Source organism: Drosophila miranda (assembly GCF_003369915.1).
Source record: "Drosophila miranda strain MSH22 chromosome Y unlocalized genomic scaffold, D.miranda_PacBio2.1 Contig_Y3_pilon, whole genome shotgun sequence".
Taxonomy (NCBI): Eukaryota; Metazoa; Arthropoda; class Insecta; order Diptera; family Drosophilidae; genus Drosophila; species Drosophila miranda.
In genome coordinates this window covers 5,263,424-5,286,288 of record NW_022881625.1, presented here as the reverse complement: position 1 = coordinate 5,286,288, position 22,865 = coordinate 5,263,424, and the positions used below count along the sequence as shown (strand labels likewise).

Sequence of the window (22,865 nt, the reverse complement as noted above, 5' to 3'; positions counted from 1 at the left end):
TTTGTACACGGGGAACAGAGGACTCCAAAGAGACCTCTCGAGCAGCAATTCAATGTACAAATGACAGGTTGGCTGTGACACAAAACAGCGGCTTAAGGAAGATGTAAAGCCAAGCAAAAATATACCCCCCCCCTTCCCCACTCTCCTTAACCCTTAACCCTTAACCCTTAACTCCTTAATCCCAGAATGGTAGCCAACATTTTGGCCACTCCAAGGAGTATGGTGTCATGGTATTTATCGCAAGTCCTATCCCAAACCAACAAAGCCGATCAACTATTGCAAGTCGCAGCTCTGCCCCGGGAAAGTAGGTCACCTGACCTGTGATTCGAAACACAACATCGAAGTGGGCCCTGAACTATCACTTGGAGCCGTTCAGAACTGGCTCTGGAAATCATTCAGTACGAATATCTGGAGAGAGCGGCACAACACAGAGAACGGCAGCAAATATCGAAAGCACAGGGAACATAAAGTAAATAAAAATACAAATACAAAACAAAGCCCATGAACGAATATTTCCTCACAGGTGCTGGAATAAGATGAATCCAACTATTAACAATCCACGTTCCCCATTCACCCGCTCGCGGGGTATTTTCGGATCCATGGGATCCTTCGTCTTTACAGACCAGCAGCAGCAGCAGCAGCCGGGGCTGCAGGTCCCCCCGAAGGTTCCGCCGACAAGAATGGACTCAATGCGATGCCCTTCCTAGGCCAAATCCACACCAGTCCTCTGCTGTCCCGCCCAATTGGTCCAATAGGTCACGCTCACCCCCCACCTTGCCTCCGATGGGGGATTCAGATGGGTGAGCGGCAGCAGCCCAGACTCCCCTTCCCCCCAGGACATAACTTACCCCCGGCTCCCCTGCAGATTCAATGCTGTGCCACAGATGGCTTCGATGGGACCACCGCCCGTGTTGAGCTCCCTCTGGACAGGCGGCGCTTCTCCAGACAGCCGCGGAGACTACTACGACGACACCCACGAAGAGTACTCCGACTGCCGCTACGAGGGCGACTACGAGGGCGACTACTCGATGCCCACCGAGGAGGACCAAGAGGAGGAGTCGTGCTCCTGTCAGAGCCAGACCTGTCAGAGCCAGAGCGAGTTCAGCTCGATAGAGCGCACCGAGTCGGACTCGGAGTGGGAGGAGCTCTCCGACGGCCCTTCCCCAGGGTCTCCCCGCTGGAGTCCCTCGGCGCAGTCGTGCTCTCCACAATGCAGCCGGAGCACCGTCAGCGCATGTTGGCCTTGTACCACCTCGTCTTGGAGACCGCTGTGGTCAAGGTCGTGCTGCTGGTGCTGCAACTGCTGTGCTGCGCGGTGTTCTGGCTGGTCGAGAAGACCGTGGGCTTCAACGAAACCGTCGGCTCGAAGCGCCACCGATTGTGGAACAGCAAGTTCAAGCTGCGCACCATCCAGCGCCAGTTGCTGTGGCGCATGGCCAATGCCAGCTCGTCTTTGCCGTGCTCATGACCACGCCCTGGCTGTTCTCTCTCAGCCTCCTGGGATTCATCCTGTCCCTGGCGGCGCTCCTGAAGAAGACCGTCGAGCAGCTGGTGTTCCAGATACGCCTGCACCTCGTGCTCTAGGGGCAGCCATCGAGCAAAAAGCAGCAAGCAGTATCCAATCACACACTGACAGAAGACACACGGCCACACGCCCGACACTCCACCCCTCCCTTCAGAGATGTTTGCACTTCCATTTGGGCATCTATTTTCGTTGATGCTGGCATCGCAATACACGGAATCGTCTCTCCGTTTTTGGCCGCAATGAAAATAGATACCGAAATATTCGAAATTCAAAGTCCATTCTCACGAGAGAGCGAGACAGGCCTTCTTCTTTTGGTTTACGGCCTTTCTTTCTTCTGCCTTTGGCATCGCCCACTCCACTCTCTTTATTTTTCTTGCATTAAATTGGCAATAATATGAACTCGCCTTCTCTTTCTGCTTAGTAGTATACCCCTGTCGCCGATAGCCCGCATCCTCTGCGTTCCAGAATCTGCGGAAGTTTCCAGCGGGGGCTACTGGCGTGCATCAGCCGTCGAGTAGATTGAATGGGAACGCTGCCAGCATATATGTACTATGTGTGTGTGTGCCCAACTAACGCAGACAACTGCGTTCTAGAATGAAATATTAATTCATTGGATACGCACACACAGATCCCCCTTCATCGCTCTCTGTTTCCCTCGGAGGGTGGCAGGGTACTGGGTGTCTACGCTGCTCGGCGCTGGCCTGTATCTAATCGCGCCTGCCTTGCTGTGTACCCACTGTAGATGCATATGTACATACAGTTGTTAATCAATGTCCGTTGATTGTCGCATCGTTGCTTGGAAGCGGAATCCCCCTTATATTAAAGCTGGGATCCTATGCCAGAGCAGAACGCAATACTTTTCATATCCCACCGACACTCTTTCAATTCAAGCTTGTTCACAGCCCAGCGATTCGCAAATGCGGCCAATGAGTATGTGTTGTGAGTATATAACAGCCCATCCGATCCGATCAGGCGATTCATCAGTGAAGATTTTCTCTCCTTTCGCTTTTCTGCCTAGTGGGGTCCCAAGTGTGGGAAAAGCCACGAGGGCGTGAAACTCAAGAAAAGCATGAAGAAAATTACGATTGAACCGGTGACTAGCTCATAATCTTCCTCGAGCGAACCGACTGCCTTTGTCCAACTGGGACGATGAGGTCTGAGCGTGTCCATCTCGGCCAGTGAGAACTTGCTCGTAGCGGGTCAGCAGATTGGTTCGGACAATGGCGCCGTTCAGTTCCGCCTGGGCCTTGATGGCCTGTGGGAAAAGAGAGGGGAGAAAACAGTTGGATAAAGCCGAGGAAGAAAAGGAAATATAAACCCACCTGAGTATCGCTGACAGCCAGACCATTCAGGAGATTGAACAGCACAATGGTCACGAAGAACACAAAGAGCAGGAAGATCAGGTAAGTGTAGACGCTGTCAAACTTTATGTCACCGGCATCAAATTCTCCCGTGAGCATCACAATCGTCTTGATGAGCGCCTCGATGGGCACGGAGAATGTGTTGAAGTGACTCTCATCTTCTCCCTCCTTTGCTGGCTCTGGCGTGCTGTCCTTCGGAGAGGAGGAATCCACCTGGGGCTTGCCAAACAGTATGTAGAAGCACAGACTAAACGTAAGCACAAAGATCGAGTAGAGAGCAAAGCTCTTGATGAAGCTGCTGGAGACGGCGCGCAGCATGAGCATGTGCGTCGAAATTGAGAGTACTGGCAGGGAGCCAACCAGCAGGCAGAACTCCACGGACACCAGCAGAATGGTGAAGACGGCCAGTATGCGCTGCGTCTCCTTGTCGTAGCTGGCTTCCATGCAGGTTAGGATCGACAAGACAATGATTTGGCTTGAGTAGACTGATCCAGAGAAGCTGAAAGACATCAACCAATAACTGTTTCGTTTTTTAATTTTAATATTTGATTTGAGTAGAAAAACTCGCCTGTTATTCGTAAATGTAACGACTGAAAATAAACTTATTGACAAAAAAGGAAGGAGTATTTGTATTGTGTTGGCGCCTTTGGGCCAAGAAGTCATCAAAGTTATTCACGTCGCACAGTTTGGGAAAAAACTGGACTGGAGTGGAGTCGACTGGAGGGACTGCAATGACACTTGCCGGCTGGCGGCCTCTTGGAAATTTTAAATGCCGAACACAGCAAATGCTTAACCCATGACACCACCAAAAGGTGGAGAGGGAGTAGAGGGGGATGAGTGCCTCCTATTAATCCTAAGTGCTTCCTGTGATTTTATGTAAATTTGTACACGGGGAACAGAGGACTCCAAAGAGACCTCTCGAGCAGCAATTCAATGTACAAATGACAGGTTGGCTGTGACACAAAACAGCGGCTTAAGGAAGATGTAAAGCCAAGCAAAAATATACCCCCCCCCTTCCCCACTCTCCTTAACCCTTAACCCTTAACCCTTAACTCCTTAATCCCAGAATGGTAGCCAACATTTTGGCCACTCCAAGGAGTATGGTGTCATGGTATTTATCGCAAGTCCTATCCCAAACCAACAAAGCCGATCAACTATTGCAAGTCGCAGCTCTGCCCAGGGAAAGTAGGTCACCTGACCTGTGATTCGAAACACAACATCGAAGTGGGCCCTGAACTATCACTTGGAGCCGTTCAGAACTGGCTCTGGAAATCATTCAGTACGAATATCTGGAGAGAGCGGCACAACACAGAGAACGGCAGCAAATATCGAAAGCACAGGGAACATAAAGTAAATAAAAATACAAATACAAAACAAAGCCCATGAACGAATATTTCCTCACAGGTGTTGGAATAAGATGAATCCAACTATTAACAATCCACGTTCCCCATTCACCCGCTCGCGGGGTATTTTCGGATCCATGGGATCCTTCGTCTTTACCGACCAGCAGCAGCAGCAGCAGCCGGGGCTGCAGGTCCCCCCCGAAGGTTCCGCCGACAAGAATGGACTCAATGCGATGCCCTTCCTAGGCCAAATCCACACCAGTCCTCTGCTGTCCCGCCCAATTGGTCCAATAGGTCACGCTCACCCCCCACCTTGCCTCCGATGGGGGATTCAGATGGGTGAGCGGCAGCAGCCCAGACTCCCCTTCCCCCCAGGACATAACTTACCCCCGGCTCCCCTGCAGATTCAATGCTGTGCCACAGATGGCTTCGATGGGACCACCGCCCGTGTTGAGCTCCCTCTGGACAGGCGGCACTTCTCCAGACAGCCGCGGAGACTACTACGACGACACCCACGAAGAGTACTCCGACTGCCGCTACGAGGGCGACTACGAGGGCGACTACTCGATGCCCACCGAGGAGGACCAAGAGGAGGAGTCGTGCTCCTGTCAGAGCCAGACCTGTCAGAGCCAGAGCGAGTTCAGCTCGATAGAGCGCACCGAGTCGGACTCGGAGTGGAGGAGCTCTCCGACGGCCCTTCCCCCAGGGTCTCACCGCTGGAGTCCCTCAGCGCAGTCATGCTCTCCACAATGCAGCCGGAGCACCGTCAGCGCATGTTGGCCTTGTACCACCTCGTCTTGGAGACCGCTGTGGTCAAGGTCGTGCTGCTGGTGCTGCAACTGCTGTGCTGCGCGGTGTTCTGGCTGGTCGAGAAGACCGTGGGCTTCAACGAAACCGTCGGCTCGAAGCGCCACCGATTGTGGAACAGCAAGTTCAAGCTGCGCACCATCCAGCGCCAGTTGCTGTGGCGCATGGCCAATGCCAGCTCGTCTTTGCCGTGCTCATGACCACGCCCTGGCTGTTCTCTCTCAGCCTCCTGGGATTCATCCTGTCCCTGGCGGCGCTCCTGAAGAAGACCGTCGAGCAGCTGGTGTTCCAGATACGCCTGCACCTCGTGCTCTAGGGGCAGCCATCGAGCAAAAAGCAGCAAGCAGTATCCAATCACACACTGACAGAAGACACACGGCCACACGCCCGACACTCCACCCCTCCCTTCAGAGATGTTTGCACTTCCATTTGGGCATCTATTTTCGTTGATGCTGGCATCGCAATACACGGAATCGTCTCTCCGTTTTTGGCCGCAATGAAAATAGATACCGAAATATTCGAAATTCAAAGTCCATTCTCACGAGAGAGCGAGGCAGGCCTTCTTCTTTTGGTTTTCGGCCTTTCTTTCTTCTGCCTTTGGCATCGCCCACTCCACTCTCTTTATTTTTCTTGCATTAAATTGGCAATAATATGAACTCGCCTTCTCTTTCTGCTTAGTAGTATACCCCTGTCGCCGATAGCCCGCATCCTCTGCGTTCCAGAATCTGCGGAAGTTTCCAGCGGGGGCTACTGGCGTGCATCAGCCGTCGAGTAGATTGAATGGGAACGCTGCCAGCATATATGTACTATGTGTGTGTGTGCCCAACTAACGCAGACAACTGCGTTCTAGAATGAAATATTAATTCATTGGATACGCACACACAGATCCCCCTTCATCGCTCTCTGTTTCCCTCGGAGGGTGGCAGGGTACTGGGTGTCTACGCTGCTCGGCGCTGGCCTGTATCTAATCGCGCCTGCCTTGCTGTGTACCCACTGTAGATGCATATGTACATACAGTTGTTAATCAATGTCCGTTGATTGTCGCATCGTTGCTTGGAAGCGGAATCCCCCTTATATTAAAGCTGGGATCCTATGCCAGAGCAGAACGCAATACTTTTCATATCCCACCTTGGGTTTCCTTAACCAATCCCATAACTTTCGACATTGACAATGAGGCTTCATCAGCATTCGTTCGCTCACAGTCATTATCATAATGATGATGATAATGATAATTACGTGCATGTGTGTGGTGTGTGACTCTCGTTTAGGACCTGAGCTCAAAAGTGCAATGCACGGCAGAAAAATCACCACGAGCTGATTCAAGGGGTAAAGATATGTATCTTTGGCACACCGAAGTGCCGACACTCTTTCAATTAAAGCTTGTTCACAGCCCAGCGATTCGCAAATGCGGCCAATGAGTATGTGTTGTGAGTATATAACAGCCCATCCGATCCGATCAGGCGATTCATCAGTGAAGATTTTCTCTCCTTTCGCTTTTCTGCCTAGTGGGGTCCCAAGTGTGGGAAAAGCCGCGAGGGCGTGAAACTCAAGAAAAGCATGAAGAAAATTACGATTGAGCCGGTTACTAGCTCATGGTCTTTCTCGAGCGAACCGACTGCCTTTGTTCAACTGGGACGATGAGGTCTGAGCGTGTCCATCTCGGCCAGTGAGAACTTGCTCGTAGCGGGTCAGCAGATTGGTTCGGACAATGGCGCCGTTCAGTTCCGCCTGGGCCTTGATGGCCTGTGGGAAAAGAGAGGGGAGAAAACAGTTGGATAAAGCCGAGGAAGAAAAGGAAATATAAACCCACCTGAGTATCGCTGACAGCCAGACCATTCAGGAGATTGAACAGCACAATGGTCATGAAGAACACAAAGAGCAGGAAGATCAGGTAAGTGTAGACGCTGTCAAACTTTATGTCACCGGCATCAAATTCTCCCGTGAGCATCACAATCGTCTTGATGAGCGCCTCGATGGGCACGGAGAATGTGTTGAAGTGACTCTCATCTTCTCCCTCCTTTGCTGGCTCTGGCGTGCTGTTCTTCGGAGAGGAGGAATCCACCTGGGGCTTGCCAAACAGTATGTAGAAGCACAGACTAAACGTAAGCACAAAGATCGAGTAGAGAGCAAAGCTCTTGATGAAGCTGCTGGAGACGGCGCGCAGCATGAGCATGTGCGTCGAAATTGAGAGTACTGGCAGGGAGCCAACCAGCAGGCAGAACTCCACGGACACCAGCAGAATGGTGAAGACGGCCAGTATGCGCTGCGTCTCCTTGTCGTAGCTGGCTTCCATGCAGGTTAGGATCGACAAGACAATGAGAGCCACCTCCATCAGGTTCGTGATGGACCTGAAGTACAGCAGCGGCGACATGGCAAGCTGTACGACCTCTCGGATCATGAGATACACAATCCCTATCCAAGAGAACAGGCCGAAGAGGGCAGTCAGGCCCGTGTGGTCGCTTTCGTGGAACTTAAGGAGCGTATGCGTGATAATGGAGGCAGTGAAGAGAGAGTAAAGTAGAAAGTTCAGATAGAAGATCACCGAGAGGCGGTGCCACTTAAGGAACAGGAAACTCGGGATTAGCGGGTGCTGCAGCAGGTAACGCAGCTCCTTGGAATCGGCGATGTATGCGATTGGAGTCATCTCGTCCTCCAATTGGTGAGGATGGCCAATGCTCCGCTTGTCCGACCGCCCGGGCTCTCGCTGGCGTCTCATCAGATTCTTGTAGTTTATGATGATCTCGAAACTCTGGTCACCGGGCTTCTCCCCGTTGGTGGTGATGCAGGAATCGAAGTGCTCCTCCAGCACTTTCGGGTCCATCTTCTGTATGGGAAGATCTCCGAACGCGCTTCTCGCCCCGATGTACGCTCCCTGCCGTAGAAAATCCCGTGCCACCTTTGTGTTGCGATACTTGACCGCATAGGAGAGTGGCACCAGGCCAGCCTTGTCCGCCTCATTGATGTCCACACGATCGCTCTCGAGCAGCAGCTGGAAGCAGCGCTGGTGGTCACAGAAGTCGTCCAGCGGCTGCTCACCCAGGCGACTGATAACCGCGTTCAGCAGCTTGGAATGCGATGTCAGCCTCAGCTGCGGATGCTTCAACAGCTTCTCTAGCGCCCTGTGGTTGCCCCAGATTACGGCCAACTCCACGGGGCTGATGTCGCTCAATTTTGAAGGATTAATGTTGATGCCCGTCTCGAGGATGGCCTCAAAGGCTCGCTGCTTGCCCCGCTTGATACTCTCCGCCAGCAGGGACTGATACTCCTCCTGGTTGGCATTGCATTGGTTGTCTGCGTTTCCGCTGACGTTCTGGTGGTACTCCGCGAACTGTTGCTCGAACTGGTTCTCGTCTCCGTCCCGCAGCGTGCGGAGGAGTCGCTCGCCGTCGATCTCTGCTCCGGCCTCGCGCAGCATCTGGCGTACCTGCCCGTTCCGATAGCTGTCAATGTCCAACTGTGGTTGTTTCAGGAAAAGTCGGATCAGCTCCAGCTTAGTGCCTGCCTCAATCTTTCTATTCTTCAGAACATGGTGGAGGGGCGTGAACTCGCACTGATCCACCAAATTCGGAGAGGCTCCGTACTCGAGCAGCAGCTGAATGCAGGAGCCCACTTGAGAGGCACTCGATCGTCCTGGCGATTGGCCTGGGAACCGCTGTCCAGGGCAGTGTGGAATTCCCGTATGTCCCGATTAGCGAGGGCTGCGCTCAACTGGCCCTGCGGATCGATGAAACCGCAGTTGTTAGAGCTCATTCAGCTGTCTGCAAAGAGTCAAGTGAGAATGGGGAGGATGAGCTATGTCTATGTGGGCTTTCGTTAATCTTATCCAACCCACGCTGCGTATGAGTAACTTCTAATGCCGTTTCTGAGAAAATTATGCCAGAACCCGCATTGTTAGAGCTCTGCTCTGGTCAATGGAGGGAGGTCTGACCCAACAGACGGTTTCTGTACAGACCTTGAAATGGCCGAAACAAAAGCATGAGAGTGGACCGACCCCCGCAACAAACGGTATTTGACAACGCTTCCTGCTACGATGATTTTCATACAAATGACTGTCTGTCCATGGAGCTGGCCAGCAGCTGGAGGCAGAGCCACAGTCAGAGCCACAGTCACAGCCTAATCCGCAGCCGAAATCTACCCCACAGGTTTCTCGAAAAATAAAAACCAAATCTTCGTTTTGGGGGCAATTAAAGAAAGCGTCTTTAAGTGGTTTTTGTGGTACCCGAACTACAGACTTAATTTGCCCTCCCGTGTAGTTATTAAATTATAACAATCCAACTGAAGACAAGGTAAGACAAGGCCTGAGAAGTACTCAGGGAGTGGCTTGATTGTTCAAAAAGATCTACAAATTTGAATCAAGTTTGGTGTTCGATCTCGCTCGCCTTTTGGTATATCAAAATTTAACGATCATAAGGAATAATCATAAAATAATCGACACATCAATATCAATTAGCAATCAATTGGTTAGGCTGTTCCGAATGGAGCTTTAGATAAAGCCCTGGGCAGTGCTGAAATCTTGCGATTTATAAGCGGCTCTTTTCGTAAATTTCAAGGCGGCTTCTTCTGTGGGATCTGATCCCTCAAGCCGTCAGCTCAACGTCTTCTCCGCTCTGTTGTGTTTTGTTCTGTTCTGTTCCGTTCTGTCTGCTGTCTGCTTTGATGCTTGAAATGTGTGAGAAATCGGCTAATCACACATGAGACCTGGCTAATTTGAATATTCCCCAACTGATTGTTTATCAATAGCCCACGAATTGGGAATCAGGAAACATCGTCTTCTCTTTTGTAGGTAGCTCTTCGGCTAATGTTGCTTTAGTATGCAAACAAATTGAGGATTGTAAATGACGCCCCTGGGATCAAAATTTGTCGTTGATAAGATAAACAGAATCGCACAATCACCTTCCTTAATTGGCCCTTTATTTGATATTTTCTTGTATCCCGTCTTAACCTCTTCCCCATTCTGGTATTTGTTTTTCCACCTGAGTACGAGTATTTGCCCAAGCAATTGACACACAACTTCATTGTTTGTCCAAGCTGAAGCTCGACCCAAAGTCTTACTAAGACAGACAACTTAACAGCAAATGATTTCAAAAGTGAGCAACTCCTCTCTCAGTCGCATCTGACCCTAGCAATTAAGAGCACTACTTTCAGAAATATTGATGTAGTCAAGGTAATCTATACTTATTGCGAAAAGCTTCGGAAAATACAAATTGCCCTTAAACTCTTAAACATTTGCTTCATCTACGAAAACCAGTCGAAATCACAGAGTATACGGAGTCTGGAGTGGAATTTTATTCCCCCTTCTCGTATCACTCTGGAATTTGAGAATAAAGTGTGTCACAAAGGAAAGGAAGTCCAACGACATTATTACTAGATTTAAAAGAAAAATAATAATGAGATTATCTTCATTCGCGATTCGAAAACTGTTTCGACTTCTCATTTTTTCTTTGAGTGAATTTATATTTATAAACCTTTCAGCCCTGTTCTTCTTTCTGTCTGTGGGAACATCTGGAATTTGGAGACTGATAGAGCTGGAGCCTAGGAATTGCCCAACAAAATTGGCTCTGAGCTGCACACCGAATCCTCTACTAAAGTTCTTTGTGTTGGTGCAGCTGCAAAAGTGAAATCAGCAAATGACAACACTTCGGAAAGAGTAAGTAGAAGGGGGACAGACGTGATTAATGTAAAGTTTTTAACGCGATAAACTGAATATGTATATGTCCAGCTGCACAGGATCAGCCGCGTTTCTCCGATCGTCTGTCAATAATTTATACTATATACGTACTGTCTTACACTGCTATAACATTCTCACATGATATTTTACCATACCCTTCCCGAACACGTGATGTGATCAGATCGAGAGACCCTCTAGCTGCGTGGGAGGAGGAGAGCAGAGAAACACTAAACTAAATTGCTTGTCCATAAAGTCTGTTTTTTGGCAAGCTGTGCTTGGATTGTTTATCCAATTTATGGAATTATTATACCCGATACTCAAAATGAGTATTGGGGTATATTAGATTTGTGGTCAAAGTGGATGTGTGTAACGTCCAGAAGGAATCGTTTCCGACCCCATAAAGTATAAATATTCTTGATCAGCATCAATAGCCGAGTCGATTGAGCCATGTCTGTCTGTCCGTTTGTCCGTCCGTCCGTCTGTCCGTCTGTCCGTCCCCTTAAGCGCCTAGTGCTCAAAGACTATAAGAGCTATAGCAACGATGTTTTGGATCCAGACTTCTGTGATATGTCACTGCTACAAGAAAATTTCAAAACTTTGCCCCGCCCCCTTCCGCTCCCACAAAGGGCGAAAATCTGTGGCATCCACAATTTGGACGATACGAGAAAACCAAAAACGCAGAATCGTAGAAGGTGACTATATCTTCTAGAGGGCAAATTCTGAACCAGATCGTATAATTATTATAGCCAGAATCAAGAAAACAATTTCATTCTTTCTCGCTCTGTCTCTCTCTAACACACAGGTTTCATGGTCGGTTTTGCCAATTGCAAAATATGAGTTCAAGGATCTCAGAACCCATAAGAGCTAGAGCAACCAAATTTGGTATCCACACTCCTGTGATATCGGACCTTGACCGTTTTGTGTCAAAATTTCGCCACCCCCCCTTCCGCCCCCGCAAAGGACGAAAATCTGGGGCATCCACAAATCTCAGAGACTATTAACGCTAGAGTAACCAAATTTGGTATCCGCACTCCTGTTAGATCTCACTATAAAACACATATCTCAAAATTTCGTCCCACCCTCTTCCGCCTACACAAAGGACGAAAATCTGTTGCATCCACAATATTGCAGATTCGAGAAAACTAAAAACGCAAAATCATAGATAATGACCATATCTATCAGATTGCTGAATCTGAATCAGATCGGATAATTTTTGTAGCCAAAAGCAAGAAATCAATTTGCAGTATCGGGTATAAATGTAGAGTTGCGGTCTCCGCAGCAACTCACAACGTTCCCCCTCGTTTTTTTTATGCATTCTCAGCGTTTTGCTGCACTTAATGAACAACAGGCGATGGTCTGGCCCGAGACGCTTTGTTTACACTTGGCATTAAAACTGGAAAACAAAGGGAAATAACCAAAAATTCTAGTATGAAGAAAAAAGTACTCGGGTGTGGCAGAAAAAAACTACAATCTTGATCTACAAATTAAGTTTTTTTACAGTGAAATATATACTTGACTTGTGGTGAAACGCAGGCCCGAAATTGTCATCATAAAAACTTCGTAATTAAGATGAATGCGTGAGGAGATAAGGCTGGAGCTGAGACCAAGCATGACTTCATGCTGAACCGCCTCCGAGTGGCATCCGCAGATAAAAAGCAACAAAATATAGTTTTATACAAGAAATGTTTAGCTGGCACCGAAATACGGACAGCTCACAAACACATGGACACATGCTTAACTTAACTAAAGTGGATACACACACATGCATCGCATATACATGCTCTATATTGGGTATATACATATGTACTACTCGTACTCGCTGTGCACTTCATAAACAATTGGCTGGCCTACATCATGTACTCGTACAACACACAACAAAAGATTTGAGGGGGTGTGTGTGGAGTGGGAGAATTGGGGGGGATGTCAGTCAGTGCCCCGCACGTTTCGATAATTTCGAATAATTTAATTAAGCCCAGACGAGGCGGCAGTACTGGGACTTTTACGATTCTCCCCGGAACTTCCAAAAGCCCTGAAAATGGCAAGATTTTCAAAAAAAAAATTAATTAAAGATCACTTTGATTTAGCACCCCTTTTGGGACTACGCCCTTGTGTCCCGCTAGATCAGATAATTTTTATAGCCAAAAGGAACAAATCAATTTGCAGTGGCTACGCAGCGCCCGACGTCACGCTCAGACTGATTTTCTGTAGAGGCGTCTGCCGGAGGAGAGCCATACTCACAACGTTCCCCCTCGTCTATGATTCTGCGTTTTTAGTTTAGTTTTTTTTTTTAGTTTTGCCGCATGGTTTGCATAAATTTCCATTTGGATTTCCATTGCCATTGCCATTGACTGCCTCGTTAGCTATCCCCTTAGACCCATCAACTTTTGATTGATTTGATCCGATACGAACGCTCCTCAGCTTAGCTAAAGATTAATTTATAAAACAAAAGATATAAAAAAAGGGTAATAAAAGAGTAACGAACATGATTAAGAACCATTAACCATAATATGTGCGTAAACAACACACACATTTTAAACCGAATCATATCAAATGCAAAAAAAAAACAAAACGAAAACAGAAAACAGAAAACCAATTAAAGATAATAAAACTATTATAACGAAAAGAAAAAGAAATGAAAATTCAAGAATGCATAAATCTAACATTTGCAATTACAAAATATTTACTCTGGTACAAAATGGTACATACAGTAAAGATATTCGTTTATACAATATTTACTGTCTATATAACCATTATATACTACTTACTTACTGACAACAAATTATTAAGGGTTTTGTTTAATTTCATTATTCGTATGTTAATAAAAACAATTTCAGACTAACTTAAACTTACAGTCTGCTCTGAATACGGGTTAAATGCTAGTGCTGTGCTAGTTGATTATTACTCGTACAATAAATACTATAGCTAAGAGCCATCCTGCGTCCCTGGTCACCGGTGGATCAAGCCTTCAGAACAACAAAATCAATCAAACAACAACAATCAATTCAAAAATCAATCAAACAACAAACAAAAATTGAACACTACAGCTAAAAATCTTGTACAGGCTTCTACAGCTGAAAATCTTGTACAGGCTGAAATATTCTACATTCTACAGCTGAAAATCTTGTACAGGCTTCTACAGCTGAAAATCTTGTACAGGCTGAAATATTCTACATTCTACAGCTGAAAATCTTGTACAGGCTGAAAATATTCTACATTCTACAGCTGAAAATCTTGTACAGGCTTCTACAGCTGAAAATCTTGTACAGGCTGAAATATTCTACATTCTACAGCTGAAAATCTTGTACAGGCTGAAAATATTCTACATTCTACAGCTGAAAATCTTGTACAGGCTTCTACAGCTGAAAATCTTGTACAGGCTGAAATATTCTACATTCTACAGCTGAAAATCTTGTACAGGCTGAAAATATTCTACATTCTACAGCTGAAAATCTTGTACAGGCTTCTACAGCTGAAAATCTTGTACAGGCTGAAATATTCTACATTCTACAGCTGAAAATCTTGTACAGGCTGAAAATATTCTACATTCTACAGCTGAAAATCTTGTACAGGCTTCTACAGCTGAAAATCTTGTACAGGCTGAAATATTCTACATTCTACAGCTGAAAATCTTGTACAGGCTGAAAATATTCTACATTCTACAGCTGAAAATCTTGTACAGGCTTCTACAGCTGAAAATCTTGTACAGGCTGAAATATTCTACATTCTACAGCTGAAAATCTTGTACAGGCTGAAAATATTCTACATTCTACAGCTGAAAATACATTAATTATGTATAGTACATGTATAATACATACTACATAAAATAAAAAACAAATTATTATTATTATTATTATTGTTATTATTATTAAAATTAATATAATTATACTACATACTAAAAAATATTTTCTAACGTCTTATTTAATAATTTAATTTTTTGGTCCATTATTTGGAGAGCCATGAACACTACAGTTGTAGCATAATATACTGGGTTTCTGTTGAAATCTTCTTTAAGCGATACTTTCATTATGTTTATAAAAATTGTTGATAAATGCTTGCCACGTTCCTCGAAGGTATTGCTGTTCATGTTGTTAAAACATATTGGTTCGTTTCTAAATTCGAAATGTTTTTCAACAGCGCGTAATAAGTTCATTATTTCATTTTTAATGATTTCTTTAACTTTATCAGACATTAGGTAGTCGGGCAAGTTGTCTACCGACTTCGTAGCCTCAAAGATACTCTTGTAATTTTCTTTCCTGTATTCCTTGACATACATATTTGACAACAACACATCCTCATGTATATCATTTTTTAGGAAAACCTTTTTGAAGTGGGGCAGATCCCACAATATGGGGAATTTCCCCTTACACTTTTGCACGGCATGGAATTTGCCAAGCAGTGGTCGGATCCATCTGCCAACAGTTGACTTGACAAGCCCCCACTCTCAACCTCCCTCAATACTAAATCGAGTCCTTCCTTGACCGCATTCCTGCCTAGTGCAGATGTTTTGGAATCGGGACAAATGTGGAAATACAAATAATGAATTTCATTCCCGTTAATTGGGATTGCAGCGACTGCAAGAATTTTCCATTTATGTACCGGTCCTTTTTTTTTGCATATTGGTACCACGGCATGTGATACTCATCCATGTAAATGGAAAATTCTGAGTCGCTTAGTTTCTGTAAATTTACAGTCATGTTAATGCGTCCATTCATTATGTTTCCTTGCATTTCCAGTTCTTCCAATGCGTCCGTTACCAGATTTTCGGGGGCCTGTACCTTTGTGCCATTCATTGCTCGCTTGAAGGCGACCAATATCGTTGACCAGATCATCGTTACCGACGATACCTGGAGGAAGAAAAGTCTGATTCACCTGCTCCAATGTAATTGCCACAATCTACTCACCTTCAGTGTCGTCGTCGTCAACATCCATACTTCTTACTAACCAGCCGGTCCAGCGGTCCACACGGCAGATGTTCCTCTGCCTCTTTGTCCTGATACGGTTCGAACAGATTGAGTTCATTTATGTCCTCATCGAAACACGACAATTGCGACGGCTCCAACATATTGAGTTCATTTATGTCCTCATCGAAACACGACAATTGCGACGGCTCGAACATATCTTCCTCTATGTCCTGATACGGCTCGAACCGATTGAGTTCCTTTATGTCCTCATCGAAACACGACAATTTATGCATTTCTGAATCTATCTTTTTATCCATCTTGGCGCTGTTCTTGGGTTACTCTTATTAACTTATTTCACTCTTTTCTCTATTTTTGTCGATCGTCGAATAACTCGCAGTATAATATCGCATAAAACCTATCGCAGTATCATATCGCAGTATAATATCGCATAAAACTAATTGCAGTATAATATCTCGATCGGTTAGGGTTAATATATGTTGCCTTACAATTATTTTATTTTTATTTGTATACATGTTGAAATCAGGAAACTAGACGCGGAATTATGTGATATTTATCGGTCCGTATCGTATAGCGACAAAATATCTGTAAACGTTCTTACTTCTTGATCGTCGTATTCGATTCTATGTGTGTGGGCATATCCAGTACATTGGTATTTCTTATAATACTATCGATGAGTAAATACCAAAACCATACATGCCCCGTTATTTAAAACATAAATAAAGAACACAAAATAAGACAAAGATGTACATTAATTTGGGAGGTGTAAGAATTGACGGGGTGGACAGTGCCCTTGTTAATGTATTATGCAGGATATACTGGGACCATCTGCAAGGCCGGAAAGTGCAAAGCCCGAAAGCACAGGAAATTGCCAACATGACGTTGTCGTTCGGTGGATCCCAAGTTTGCGACATAAGTGCAGCAGGAGTGATTAATTTGTACTTTTTTTTCTGGACCATCAACGTAAAGGTAAGTAAATTAGTTAAATTTATATTATATTCTTCTAATAATGTATTCCATTCAGCGGGGAAGACGCACGCGAAGTATGCTGAGCCTGTTACTCCGGTGCAGAATATTTCTGTTCTGATGATATCTCATGATATTGAGGACATATTGATATTGACAACGGTGATACGGAGGAGTCGGCCACAACTCACGATATTGAGGATATTGACAATGTGAACGGTGATACGGAGGAGTCGGCCACAACTCAGGATATTGAGGATATGGACAACAATATGCACGGTCATACGGAGGAGTCGGCCACAACTCACGATATTGAGGAGAATATTGACAACATATCTGACAATATTCACAATATTTCTGATTATACAGTCAATGATATGGAGTGTACTATTTCTGATGAAATATATGATTCGTCTGAGCCAGTGCACCACGTGGAGGAGAAGCAGGAGCAGGAGGTTCGGGAGGATCCGGACTTAGGTAAATAAGTAAAGTTTTAAAAAAATACATATAATAACTTCTTAATTCTCCAGACATGTTTACTGAAGACATTCTTAGTACTGAAAGTGGAAAGGACAATTTGAAAACACCGATTTCCCCTAAGGCTTCGCCCCCCGTGCATGGCTGCAAGTGCAAACTATGCGGCAAAATGATTGGAAGGTTGAGCACCTTGGGAAACCACGTAATGAACCAACATTACACAGCAATAAGAGGTATGGTTTCAAGGAATTCGAAGACAATGCAAAAAATTGCTGCCGTTTTTAAGGAAAAAAAAGTGACCATGTTAAGACTATCAGAGGAAACTGGGGTGCCGGCCGAGTATTTGAGGGCGATAGTCATGTGCAGCGATGACTATAAAAAAATTGGGTGCCGCTTGTGGGCCGCCAAGACGGATGCAGAGAAGCTGAAGGACATCAACCAATAACTGTTTCGTTTCTTAATTTTAATATTTGATTTGGCTTGAGTAGACTGATCCAGAGAAGCTGAAGGACATCAACCAATAACTGTTTCGTTTTTTTAATTTTAATATTTGATTTGAGTAGAAAAACTCGCCTGTTATTCGTAAATGTAACGACTGAAAATAAACTTATTGACAAAAAAGGGAGGAGTATTTATATTGTGTGGGCGCCTTTGGGCCAAGAAATCATCAAAGTTATTCACGTCGCACAGTTTGGGAAAAAACTGGACTGGAGGGACTGCAATGACACTTGCCGGCTGGCGGCCTCTTGGAAATTTAAAGCCTCGTTAAGCTTCTGGTCAACCGCCTGGCTGGTCTGCTTGAGCGCTCCATCGAATGGATTAACCTTCGCTCTGGATATACTGGATGCCCTTTTGGATTACAGGACTACCCTCTTTAGCGCCTTTGAATGGATAAACAAAGTGCATGTCCTACATGGATTACAGCCGTATAGCGCATCATAAAAGGTAAGAAATCAAGCCACAAATTGAATGCCGAACACAGAAAATGCTTAACCCATGATACCACCAAAACGGGGAGAGGGAGTAGAGGGGGATGAGTGCCCCTATTAATCCTAAGTGCTTCCTGTGATTTTATGTAAATTTGTACACGGGGAACAGAGGACTCCAAAGAGACCTCTCGAGCAGCAATTCAATGTACAAATGACAGGTTGGCTGTGACACAAAACAGCAGCTTAAGGAAGATGTAAAGCCAAGCAAAAATATACCCCCCCCCCCCTCCCCCACTCTCCTTAACCCTTAACCCTTAGCTCCTTAATCCCAGAATGGTAGCCAACATTTCGGCCACAACAAGGAGTATGGTGGCATGGTATTTATCGCAAGTCCTATCCCAAACCAACAAAGCCGATCAACTATTGCAAGTCGCAGCTCTGCCCAGGGAAAGTACGTCACCTGACCTGTGATTCGAAACACAACATCGAAGTGGGCCCTGAACTATCACTTGGAGCCGTTCAGAACTGGCTCTGGAAATCATTCAGTACGAATATCTGGAGAGAGCGGCACAACACAGAGAACGGCAGCAAATATCGAAAGCACAGGGAACATAAAGTAAATAAAAATACAAATACAAAACAAAGCCCATGAACGAATATTTCCTCACAGGTGCTGGAATAAGATGAATCCAACTATTAACAATCCACGTTCCCCATTCACCCGCTCGCGGGGTATTTTCGGATCCATGGGATCCTTCGTCTTTACCGACCAGCAGCAGCAGCAGCAGCCGGGGCTGCAGGTCCCCCCGAAGGTTCCGCCGACAAGAATGGACTCAATGCGATGCCCTTCCTAGGCCAAATCCACACCAGTCCTCTGCTGTCCCGCCCAATGGGTCCAATAGGTCACGCTCACCCCCCACCATCCCTCCGATGGGGGATTCAGATGGGTGAGCGGCAGCAGCCCAGACTCCCCTTCCCCCAGGACATAACTTACCCCCGGCTCCCTTGCAGATTCAATGCTGTGCCACAGATGTGGTCAAGGTCGTGCTGCTGGTGCTGCAACTGCTGTGCTGCGCGGTGCTCGGGCTGGTCGACAACACCCTGGGCTTCAACGAAACCGTCGGCTCGAAGCGCCACCGATTGTGGAACAGCAAGTTCAAGCTGCGCACCATCCAGCGCCAGTTGCTGTGGCGCATGGCCAATGCCAGCTCGTCTTCTTTGCCGTGCTCATGACCACGCCCTGGCTGTTCTCCCTCAGCCTCCTGGGATTCATCCTGTCCCTGGCGGCGCTCCTGAAGAAGACCGTCGAGCAGCTGGTGTTCCAGATACGCCTGCACCTCGTGCTCTAGGGGCAGCCATCGAGCAGAAAGCAGCAAGCAGTATCCAATCACACACTGACAGAAGACACACGGCCACACGCCCGACACTCCACCCCTCCCTTCAGAGATGTTTGCACTTCCATTTGGGCATCTATTTTCGTTGATGCTGGCATCGCAATACACGGAATCGTCTCTCCGTTTTTGGCCGCAATGAAAATAGATACCGAAATATTCGAAATTCAAAGTCAATTCCCACGAGAGAGAGCGAGATAGGCCTTCTTTTGGTTTACGGCCTTTCTTTCTTCTGCCTTTGGCATCGCCCACTCCACTCTCTTTATTTTTCTTGCATTAAATTTGCAATAATATGAACTCGCCTTCTCTTTCTGCTTAGTAGTATTCCCCTGTCGCCGATAGCCCGCATCCTCTGCGTTCCAGAATCTGCGGAAGTTTCCAGCGGGGGCTACTGGCGTGCATCAGCCGTCGAGTAGATTGAATGGGAACGCTGCCAGCATATATGTACTATGTGTGTGTGTGCCCAACTAACGCAGACAACTGCGTTCTAGAATGAAATATTAATTCATTGGATACGCACACACAGATCCCCTTCATCGCTCTCTGTTTCCCTCGGAGGGTGGCAGGGTACTGGGTTTCTACGCTGCTCGGCGCTGGCCTGTATCTAATCGCGCCTGCCTTGCTGTGTACCCACTATAGATGCATATGTACATACAGTTGTTAATCAATGTCCGTTGATTGTCGCATCGTTGCTTGGAAGGGGAATCCCCCTTATATTAAAGCTGGGATCCTATGCCAGAGCAGAACGCAATACTTTTCATATCCCACCTTGGGTTTCCTTAACCAATCCCATAACTTTCGACATTGACAATGAGGCTTCATCAGCATTCGTTCGCTCACAGTCATTATCATAATGATGATGATAATGATAATAACGTGCATGTGTGTGGTGTGTGACTCTCGTTTAGGACCTGAGCTCAAAAGTGCAATGCACGGCAGAAAAATCAACACGAGCTGATTCAAGGGGTAAAGATATGTATCTTTGGCACACCGAAGTGCCGACACTCTTTCAATTAAAGCTTGTTCACAGCCCAGCGATTCGCAAATGCGGCCAATGAGTATGTGTTGTGAGTATATAACAGCCCATCCGATCCGATCAGGCGATTCATCAGTGAAGATTTTCTCTTGCTTTTCTGCCTAGTGGGGTCCCAAGTGTGGGAAATGCCACGAGGGCGTGAAACTCAAGAAAAGCATGAAGAAAATTACGATTGAACCGGTGACTAGCTCATGGTCTTCCTCGAGCGAACCGACTGCCTTTGTTCAACTGGGACGATGAGGTCTGAGCGTGTCCATCTCGGCCAGTGAGAACTTGCTCGTAGCGGGTCAGCAGATTGGTGCGGACAATGGCGCCGTTCAGTTCCGCCTGGGCCTTGATGGCCTGTGGGAAAAGAGAGGGGAGAAAACAGTTGGATAAAGCCGAGGAAGAAAAGGAAATATAAACCCACCTGAGTATCGCTGACAGCCAGACCATTCAGGAGATGGAACAGCACAATGGTCATGAAGAATACAAAGAGCAGGAAGATCAGGTAAGTGTAGACGCTGTCAAACTTTACGTCACCGGCATCAAATTCTCCCGTGAGCATCACAATCGTCTTGATAAGCGCCTCGATGGGCACGGAGAATGTGTTGAAGTGACCATCATCTTCTCCCTCCTTTGCTGGCTCTGGCGTGCTGTCCTTCGGAGAGGAGGAATCCACCTGGGGCTTGCCAAACAGTATATAGAAGCACAGACTAAACGTAAGCACAAAGATCGAGTAGAGAGCAAAGCTCTTGATGAAGCTGCTGGAGACGGCGCGCAGCATGAGCATGTGCGTCGAAATTGAGAGTACTGGCAGGGAGCCAACCAGCAGGCAGAACTCCACGGACACCAGCAGAATGGTGAAGACGGCCAGTATGCGCTGCGTCTCCTTGTCGTAGCTGGCTTCCATGCAGGTTAGGATCGACAAGACAATGAGAGCCACCTCCATCAGGTTCGTGATGGACCTGAAGTACAGCAGCGGCGACATGGTAAGCTGTATGACCTCTCGGATCATGAGATACACAATCCCTATCCAAGAGAACAGGCCGAAGAGGGCAGTCAGGCCCGAGTGGTCGCTTTCGTGGAACTTAAGGAGCGTATGCGTGATAATGGAGGCAGTGAAGAGAGAGTAAAGTAGAAAGTTCAGATAGAAGATCACCGAGAGGCGGTGCCACTTGAGGAAGAGGAAACTCGAGATTAGCGGGTGCTGCAGCAGGTAAAGCAACTCCTTGGAATCGGCGATGTATGCGATTGGAGTCATCTCGTCCTCCAATTGGTGAGGATGGCCAATGCTCCGCTTGTCCGACTGCCCGGGCTCTCGCTGGCGTCTCATCAGATTCTTGTAGTTGATGATGATCTCGAAACTCTGGTCACCGGGCTTCTCCCCGTTGGTGGTGATGCAGGAATCGAAGTGCTCCTCCAGCACTTTCGGGTCCATCTTCTGTATGGGAAGATCTCCGAACGCGCTTCTCGCCCCGATGTACGCTCCCTGCCGTAGAAGCTCCTGTGCCACCTTTGTGTTGCGATACTTGACCGCATAGGAGAGTGGCACCAGGCCAGCCGTGTCCGCCTCATTGATGTCCACACGATCGCTCTCGAGCAGCAGCTGGAAGCAGCGCTGGTGGTCACAGAAGTCGTCCAGCGGCTGCTCACCCAGGCGACTGATAACCGCGTTCAGCAGCTTGGAATGCGATGTCAGCCTCAGCTGCGGATGCTTCAACAGCTTCTCTAGCGCCCTGTGGTTGCCCCAGATTACGGCCAACTCCACGGGGCTGATGTCGCTCAATTTTGAAGGATTAATGTTGATGCCCGTCTCGAGGATGGCCTCAAAGGCTCGCTGCTTGCCCCGCTTGATACTCTCCGCCAGCAGGGACTGATACTCCTCCTGGTTGGCATTGCATTGGTTGTCTGCGTTTCCGCTGACGTTCTGGTGGTACTCCGCGAACTGTTGCTCGAACTGGTTCTCGTCTCCGTCCCGCAGCGTGCGGAGGAGTCGCTCGCCGTCGATCTCTGCTCCGGCCTCGCGCAGCATCTGGCGTACCTGCCCGTTCCGATAGCTGTCAATGTCCAACTGTGGTTGTTTCAGGAAAAGTCGGATCAGCTCCAGCTTAGAGCCTGCCTCAATCTTTCTATTCTTCAGAACATGGTGGACGGGCGTGAACTCGCACTGATCCACCAAATTCGGAGAGGCTCCGTACTCGAGCAGCAGCTGAATGCAGGAGCCCACCTGAGAGGCACTCGATCGTCCTGGCGATTGGCCTGGGAACCGCTGTCCAGGGCAGTGTGGAATTCCCGTATGTCCCGATTAGCGAGGGCTGCGCTCAACTGGCCCTGCGGATCGATGAAACCGCAGTTGTTAGAGCTCATCCTGCTGTCTGCAAAGAGTCAAGTGAGAATGGGGAGGATGAGCTATGTCTATGTGGGCTTTCGTTAATCTTATCCAACCCACGCTGCGTATGAG

At 47.2% G+C, this 22,865-nt stretch overlaps 3 protein-coding genes across 3 annotated transcripts; 1 reads left to right on the top strand and 2 right to left on the bottom strand.

Moving 5' to 3' along the window:
- Positions 1-3,987: 3,987 nt before the first annotated feature.
- Positions 3,988-5,299, top strand: LOC117194622. Its single transcript, XM_033399149.1, has 4 exons — positions 3,988-4,236; positions 4,304-4,568; positions 4,634-5,004; positions 5,262-5,299. The coding sequence occupies exons 2-4, from the start codon at positions 4,552-4,554 to the stop codon at positions 5,297-5,299; spliced, it is 426 nt and encodes a 141-aa protein (XP_033255040.1). The 5' UTR covers positions 3,988-4,236; positions 4,304-4,551.
- A 1,304-nt stretch (positions 5,300-6,603) lies between these two features.
- Positions 6,604-15,633, bottom strand: LOC117194621 (transient receptor potential cation channel protein painless-like). The gene is made up of 3 exons (XM_033399148.1): positions 15,606-15,633; positions 6,847-8,678; positions 6,604-6,779 (listed from the first exon to the last, which is right to left on the bottom strand). The coding sequence occupies exons 1-3, from the start codon at positions 15,631-15,633 to the stop codon at positions 6,627-6,629; spliced, it is 2,013 nt and encodes a 670-aa protein (XP_033255039.1). The 3' UTR covers positions 6,604-6,626.
- Positions 15,634-20,689: 5,056 nt separating this feature from the next.
- LOC117194668 (transient receptor potential cation channel protein painless-like) lies at positions 20,690-22,619 on the bottom strand (the record flags this gene model as incomplete). Its single annotated transcript, XM_033399181.1, has 2 exons — positions 20,690-20,764; positions 20,832-22,619. Coding segments are annotated over 2 exons (1,863 nt in total), but the record flags the coding sequence as incomplete, so codon positions are not given.
- Positions 22,620-22,865: the final 246 nt, after the last annotated feature.

Coding starts and splice junctions, on each gene's coding strand:
- LOC117194622 (XM_033399149.1), top strand. Junction 5,005..5,261: donor CCGGAGCACCGTCAGCGCAT/GTTGGCCTTGTA, acceptor GTTCTCTCTCAG/CCTCCTGGGATTCATCCTGT.
- LOC117194621 (XM_033399148.1), bottom strand. CDS start 15,633: ATGGATGTTGACGACGACGACACTGAAG. Junction 8,679..15,605: donor TGACGACGACGACACTGAAG/GTGAGTAGATTG, acceptor AGCGGTTCCCAG/GCCAATCGCCAGGACGATCG. Junction 6,780..6,846: donor TGGCTGTCAGCGATACTCAG/GTGGGTTTATAT, acceptor CTTTTCCCACAG/GCCATCAAGGCCCAGGCGGA.